The sequence below is a fragment of the Aythya ferina genome (assembly GCF_964211825.1).
Source record: "Aythya ferina genome assembly, chromosome: 4".
Lineage (NCBI taxonomy): Eukaryota > Metazoa > Chordata > Aves > Anseriformes > Anatidae > Aythya > Aythya ferina.
In genome coordinates this window covers 49,907,717-49,915,535 of record NC_140300.1, presented here as the reverse complement: position 1 = coordinate 49,915,535, position 7,819 = coordinate 49,907,717, and the positions used below count along the sequence as shown (strand labels likewise).

General features: G+C 39.8%; 1 protein-coding gene across 4 annotated transcripts in view; it reads right to left on the bottom strand.

Annotated features, from left to right (window-relative positions):
- The window catches only part of TLL1 (tolloid like 1), a 182,537-nt gene that overhangs the window by 30,715 nt on the left and 144,003 nt on the right, over positions 1-7,819 (bottom strand). For 2 of the 4 annotated variants that reach the window (XM_084518162.1, XM_084518161.1), the window contains one exon: positions 2,972-3,250. The exons of the other annotated variants lie outside the window; for them this stretch is intronic. In XM_084518162.1, coding sequence (XP_084374288.1) covers positions 2,987-3,250 — 264 coding nt within the window. In that variant the 3' untranslated portion in view covers positions 2,972-2,986. Of the gene's footprint in view, positions 1-2,971; positions 3,251-7,819 lie in introns of those variants that run through there. 4 annotated transcript variants of the gene reach the window in all.

The window sequence follows — 7,819 nt, the reverse complement described above, 5'->3', positions numbered from 1 at the left end:
AATAAATAAATTTTAAGACTTGAGAATATTTCATAATTTTCAAGTAAAAGACAAAAGGGAATGCCAAAGGTATAAGGAAAGTGGTTCAAGAGGTAGAACCTCCTTCAGGTGGTCATTTGAGAGCAAGGCAAGTGCTCTAAGTGGTGTCAGTGGCGTCAGCTTTTTGACATGGGTTAACGACATCATTAACAAGTGATGGGGATGAGGGGGAGTATCAGCTCTAGCACATGCAGTCAGCGATCAACAGGAGCACATGTAAGAGTCCTATGTTACATAAGAGTGTCAAATTTAATCATAATGCTGTGCCTGGAGAACCAGTTCAATACTAAACACTACAGCTAACCTTGCCAGTTTGTTTGTTTTGTAGTTCATGGACACGGACAGGTTTTTCTCTGCAAAAGGTCCTGGCTGGGAGAAAGCTGTCACTGACAGAGGAAGTCTCTTGTGGCAAGTTCTAAACTGAAGAACCTTGCCCTATGCCAAAAACAGACTATAAATCTCTGTTTCTACACAGGCATAAAATGTGTATGTTGCATTAGAGCTTGTTTATAACTATTTAAAGAGTTTATAAATTAGATAATAAAGAACTTTACTGTCTATCAAGCTGTTGGACAAACAAGATCCTTCAAGCATTTATTTCTCATTGCTATTCTAACTGTTGTTTTTCCTTTTGTATTTTTTTTTTTTAAATTCCATTTACTTTATGACTGTTTTATCATTATTTTTCTGCTAAAGAAAAAAAAAATATATATAGTGAACTGTGACACGTCCTTAAAGAAAATGCATAGCCATACTAGCAGCTGCAGAAAATGGCAATTCCCTTTCACAGAATCACAGAACAGTTTCAGTTGGAAGGGACCTTAAAGGCTATCCAGTTCCAACCCCCCTGCCATTGGCAGGGATACCACCCACTAGACCAGGTTGCCCATAGCCCCATCCAACCCAGCCTTAAACTATTCCAGGGGTGTGACATCCACAGCTTCTCTGGGAAACCTGTGCCAGGGCTTCACCACCCCCTCAGAGTAAAGAATTTTTTCCTTATAAAGAATTTCTTCTTTATTTGTTTGTTCTACCTGGGGAAGTTTGGGAAGTCTTTCTATCCAATCTGTTTTTTGAATCTTTATTGTTTGCTATAGTGTTATCATGTTTATTATTATTTGCTAGAAAAAATAATAATAAAATACAATGCACTGTTTAAACACTTGGGTATCTATTCGTTGGGCATGAGTGCAAATCACGGAGGTAAAATGGAACAACTGTTTTGGTCTCAAGGCTACGAATTCTGGGTTGTCTGTCATTCACTGGTGCTTCAATTCACATGCAGGTGATGTGCTGTTCAACTTAATGAACACTTCATGCAAAAACAGTCTAGTGAAATAGATATTCTAGCTTAAGGAGGCAAACAATTATTTTTACAACATTCTTAAAAACAGGGCAGATTTTATTCTCTAGGCTTTCTCAGAAAAAAAAGCTTGCTCAAAAAGTTTTTACAAATAAGGCATATATATAAAATGCAGCACTTTTCAATGGTAGTTTCATAACACCTGTTTCTAACAAGACTTTTGACCTTTTATTATTTACCTCGTGGTAATTTAATATGAGTAATTATTACTATTTCTATCTAATTTTCTGCCTAAGGGAAGTGTTTACCGAGGTGGGAAAGACAAATGATGACATGTTTGTAAAACAGAATCTTAAACAAGAAAAACATAAATTGACTGATAGGTGGTTAAGCTTTGCACTTTCCAGGCTCAGATCATGAAGAGGAAAAATAGTTCATATACTGTTGTTTACTGCTTTTCCAGGAAAATTAAAAGGGAAATTAAAAAGGGGGAATTAAATTAACACAGTTTTAGAATTGTTCTCAACAAAGCAGAAGAAAAAAATAAGAATTTTTAAAACTGATGTATGATTAGCTGAGCATTACATATCGACTTGATGAATAATATCAAATGGTATGAACAGCGTCTAATCCTTCCATTAATGACTGCTACCTGTCAGAAAACTTTATGTACTAAAACAGGTACTTATAAATATTTTCTGCATTAGTATTAATTTCCAAAAACTGGATGAAAGAAAATGAACTGTTGAAAGTAAAGACAGATATTGAGGAAGAAAAAATGAAGAAAAACGAAAAAAAATCACACAAAAACGTTTTCCTCGTCTTACAGCAAGCAACGGAAGTTCAGAGATTCAGCACTAGGGGCCACTGTAAGCCAAACAACGTCTGGGAAATAAAGCACGCACTTTGAAAACGTCCCCGTCTATTAATGCAATTGCAAAATACTATTCTCAATTTCAGTGATTTCTGCAAAACAACAAAATTAAATGGCAAATTTCTAAGAGATTATATTCTTTCTGTCTTAAGAAAGTTTTCAGTATTATTTTTCTTACTCTTCCTTGGCTTGTCTTTCCTTTTTAGCTCTACAGGAAATAATAGCTGTTTATACAAAGCCCAAACTTGTGTTTAAGTTAGAAGAGGAAAGTAATAGAGGCGCATCTCATGCCCCAGTGAAGTATTGCCATATAAAATACAATGAAAAGCTATTGAAACTTTTACAAACTAATGAAACCTAGGAAATATTTCTTAGACTGTCTATGCCAACATCATCTTTTTATCAGATTTTTTGTTTCAAAATATTTTAATAATTTTCCTATAAAAATTATTAATTATTTTATTTTCCTATAAAATTATTATTATTAATTATTTTATTTTCCTATAAAATTATTAAAAAAAGACAAAGCAAAAAAAAAAAGAGAAAGAGAAAAATAGAAAGTCAGAGGCAAAGAGAGAGAAAGAAATGACTACAATATGAGTTATTATTTGCATATTATGCATAATATGCATATATAATGCATATTATTTGCATTCTCTGACTTTTCCAACTTAAGGTTAATGAAACTTAAGGTTTATATTAGATTTAGTTGTAACATTGTGTTATCTATTAATTCATCCTGTTTGTTAGTAAAAAGTAAATATCTTCTACTAAAGAATGAAGGGAAAATTATTAGTAAACCACATCTTGATTTTCTGACCTGTAGAGTGCGTTGCTTGAAAGCCCTTTCTTTGCACTGATGCATCAGAAATAAAGCGAAGAAACATTTTGTTTCCAGTAGCAATAAGAGGATCTGGTATCTTATTGCCACATAAGCGTCCCAGAATTGGTGATTTTTCACTTTCACCATCAAAAACTTCCAAGTGGTCATAGGCACATTCTTGATGTTGTTCTATCTCAAATTCATTGAAGGTCTAGGAAAAAAAAAAAAAAAAAAAAAAAAAGAAAAAAGAAAAACAAATAATTAAAAAAAGAGGCAACGTAGTATTGTATTTATAACGTACATTTGTACTGTTAGCATGTTTCAGCATACATCGTAGATGTAAAGATGACAGATTTAGCATTACTGCTCCTACAACTCTGTAGGTTTGAATCACGTACCACTTTTGAGAGTGGAATAATGATTAAAACTGTCAATTTCCCTTCACATAAAAGGGAATCTTTAGAGTCAATGAGTATCTGTAACAGAATATTAAATCTAGAATACTATGGCCTTCTTTTGAATACGTGCCCGTTATAGTATTATTCCAAATTTCACAGAACATTTGAAACAAAGCGAAAAGCAGGAAATCTATTGGTTCCTCAGATAGTTGAGGCCTTGAAACATCTGGGAATCATAATGCTTTTTTTTTTTTTTTTTTTTTTTTTTAATGTCCCTCCACTACCGAAGCCTTTGAGAATGACCTTTCCACATGACTTGTTATATGTGATAATTATAATAATTATATTTTCTAATCTATTATCTGGAGATACTATTTTTATTGTTACAACACTAATAATATTTCATGCTGCATCCTTCATGCTAACGTCATATTTTTGCTAGTGAAATTACTATGAAAAATAGCAAAATGATTTTGACTGTATTTAAAAAAAAAAAAAAAAAAAAAAAACAACAACAAAAAAACATTTTAGCAGACACATTCACCCTCCTCACCTCTCCCTAGAAGATTCAAATTGCTCTGATGGTCTGAACACAATGATCACAAACTACTTCATCTCAAATCCGTGATGTTTCTTCTACACTTCAAAGCATTTATTTCAGTTTCTGAGCACCTGGGGATTCTCACAGTCTCTATCAGTGCTTACGGAAGCTTGTAAGGACAAATTCAGTTCTATTAAAAATATATATTAAGTGTCCTTTGAAGCAGAGCCTGACCAACCTACTTTTAAAAACTTTTGGCATTTAGATTTCTCAGATTTGGAGTGTCCAACCATAGGCATTTTCCAAAGGCATATGTCACACCCTACAGAAATTGCTAAAGCAGATATGACTAATACTTGCTTTTCAAATATGGAAGAGTGTCTTCCAAGACTGGACTGTTATCAATAAATTTATTTCAAGACAACAACTAAGAGATTTCAGATGTGGCTTTTTGACAAGGGTCATATCTGAACTTGAGCCTTAAAGATCAAAAAGTTGGTACTTTCCTCTCCCATGAGCATCGAGAATGCATTATACATATGCATTATACATACACATCTTTGTGAATTTTCACAAATAACATACAATTCAAGGTGGAATTCAAAATATCATAAAAACACCAAGTAAAAATGCACTCATAAGTAGTTATATAGCTATTTACAAAAAGTAGAATAAACACAAAACACTAAAGGATTAAGAAGCAATATTGAAAAGAATACAACTGAACGGTCAGTTACTGAACAAATATTATGCATATATTGAATGCATATAATTATTCATTCTATGTGGTACAACAAAGGAAATCTGACCTACAGAGTCTCTTGTGGAATTCAGCAAATGTAAAATGTGATGGTAATTTATATTCACAGCTGAACTAAAGGAAATATCAACAGCTAAAATATAAAGCCTTTTGCCCAGAGAACCAAAATATTCAGAATATAACTTTCAGTTTGTGAAAAGTTGGCAGTGAGAGTTGAATGATACAGTGGCATAGGTTCATTTCACAGGAAAGTTAGTGTTCTCTATTACGGGAAAAAAAATGTAGGGGCAGTAAAACCAGCTGTACAGCAGTTCCTCCTGTTGCTCTCAAATTGTTGTCAGCCATCCTACTTTTATGATGCTAAATATATAGTGTCACTTATATCTAAATAAAATCCCATGGATTTAAAAAAAAAAAAAAGAGAGAGAGAAGGAGAGAAGGAGAGAAGGAGAGAAGGAGAGAAGGAGAGAAGGAGAGAAGGAGAGAAGGAGAGAAGGAGAGAAGGAGAGAAGGAGAGAAGGAGAGAAGGAGAGAAGGAGAGAAGGAGAGAAGGAGAGAAGGAGAGAAGGAGAGAAGGAGAGAAGGAGAGAAGGAGAGAAGGAGAGAAGGAGAGAAGGAGAGAAGGAGAGAAGGAGAGAAGGAGAGAAGGAGAGAAGGAGAGAAGGAGAGAAGGAGAGAGAGAAGGAGAGAGAGAAGGAGAGAGAGAAGGAGAGAGAGAAGGAGAGAGAGAAGGAGAGAGAGAAGGAGAGAGAGAAGGAGAGAGAGAAGGAGAGAGAGAAGGAGAGAGAGAAGGAGAGAGAGAAGGAGAGAGAGAAGGAGAGAGAGAAGGAGAGAGAGAAGGAGAGAGAGAAGGAGAGAGAGAAGGAGAGAGAGAAGGAGAGAGAGAAGGAGAGAGAGAAGGAGAGAGAGAAGGAGAGAGAGAAGGAGAGAGAGAAGGAGAGAGAGAAAGAATCACAGAATCACAGAATTTCTAGGTTGGAAGAGACCTCAAGATCATCGAGTCCAACCTCTGACCTAACGCTAGCAGTCCCCACTAAACCATATCCCTAAGCTCTACATCTAAACGTCTTTTAAAGACTTCCAGGGATGGTGACTCCACCACTTCCCTGGGCAGCCTGTTCCAATGCCTCACAACCCTTTCAGTAAAGAAGTTCTTCCTAACATCTAACCTAAAACTCCCCTGGAGCAACTTAAGCCCATTCCCCCTCGTCCTGTCACCAGGCACGTGGGAGAACAGGCCAACCCCCACCTCGCTACAGCCTCCCTTGAGGTACCTAAAAAGAGCGATAAGGTCGCCCCTGAGCCTCCTCTTCTCCAGGCTGAACAAGCCCAGCTCCCTCAGCCGCTCCTCGTAGGACTTGTTCTCCAGGCCCCTCACCAGCTTTGTCGCCCTTCTCTGCACCCGCTCAAGCACCTCCATGTCCTTCTTGTAGCGAGGGGCCCAAAACTGAACACAGTACTCGAGGTGCAGCCTCACCAGAGCTGAGTACAGGGGGACGATCACCTCCCCAGCCCTGCTGGCCACACTGTTTCTGATACAAGCCAGGATGCCGTTGGCCTTCTTGGCCACCTGAGCACACTGCTGGCTCATATTCAGCCAACTATCCACCATCACTCCCAGGTCCTTCCCTGCCTGGCAGTTTTCCAACCATTCCTCTCCCAGCCTGTAGCTCTGCTTGGGGTTATTGCACCCCAGGTGCAGGACCCGGCACTTGGCCTTGTTGAACTTCATGCAGTTGACCTCAGCCCATCGGTGCAGCCTATCCAGATCCTCCTGCAGAGCTTTCCTACCCTCAAGCAGATCGACACACGCACCTAACTTGGTGTCATCTGCGAACTTACTGAGGGTGCACTCAATGCCCTCGTCCAGATCATCGATGAAGATATTAAAGAGGACCGGCCCCAGCACCGAGCCCTGGGGGACGCCACTAGTGACTGGCCTCCAACTGGACTTGACTCCATTCACCACGACTCTTTGGGCCCGGCTATCCAGCCAGTTTCTAACCCAACGAAGCGTGCGCCAGTCCAAGCCAAGAGCAGCCAGTTTCTTGAGGAGAATGCTGTGGGAAACGGTGTCAAAAGCCTTGCTGAAGTCAAGGTAGACCACATCCACAGCCTTTCCCTCATCCACCCAGCGCGCCACTTTGTCATAGAAGGAGATCAGGTTCGTCAAGCAGGATCTGCCTTTCATAAACCCATGCTGACTGGGCCTGATCGCCTGCTTGCCCTGCAAGTGCTGCGTGATGACTCTCAGGAGGATCTGCTCCATGAGCTTCCCTGGCACTGAGGTCAAACTGACAGGCCTGTAATTTCCCGGGTCTGCCCTCCGGCCCTTCTTGTAGATGGGCGTCACATTTACTAGCCGCCAGTCAACTGGGACCTCCCCCGATAGCCAGGACTGCTGATAAATGATGGACAGTGGCTTGGCCAGCTCCTCTGCCAGTTCTCTCAGTACCCTTGGGTGGATCCCATCCGGCCCCATCGACTTGTGCACATCTAAGTGCCGTAGCAGGTCACCAAACAGTTCTTCATGGATGGTGAGGGCCACATCCTGCTCCCCATCCCCTTCCACCAGCTCAGGGTACTGAGTATCCAGAGAACAACCTGTATTGCCGCTAAAGACTGAGGCAAAGAAGGCATTGAGCACCTCCACCTTTTCCTCATCTCTTGTAACTAAGTTTCCCCCCGCATCCAGTAAAGGATGGAGATTCTCCTTAGTCCTCCTTTTTGTGTTGATGTATTTATAGAAACGTTTTTTGTTATCTTTAACGGCAGTAGCCAGATTGAGCTCCAGATGAGCTTTGGCCTTCCTAATTTTGTCCCTGCACAGCCTCGCTACATCTTTAAAGTCCTCCCTAGTGGCCTGCCCACTTTTCCAAAGCTTATAAACCCTCTTTTTTCTCCTAAGATCAAGCCACAATTCTCTGTTGAGCCAGGCCGGTCTTCTTCCCCGCCAGCTCGTCTTTGGGCACGTGGGGACAGACCGTTCCTGCGCCATTAAGATTTCCCTCTTGAAGAGCGCCCAGCCTTCCTGAACCCCTCTGCCCTTCAGAACCGCCTCCCAAGGGACTCCACCAACCA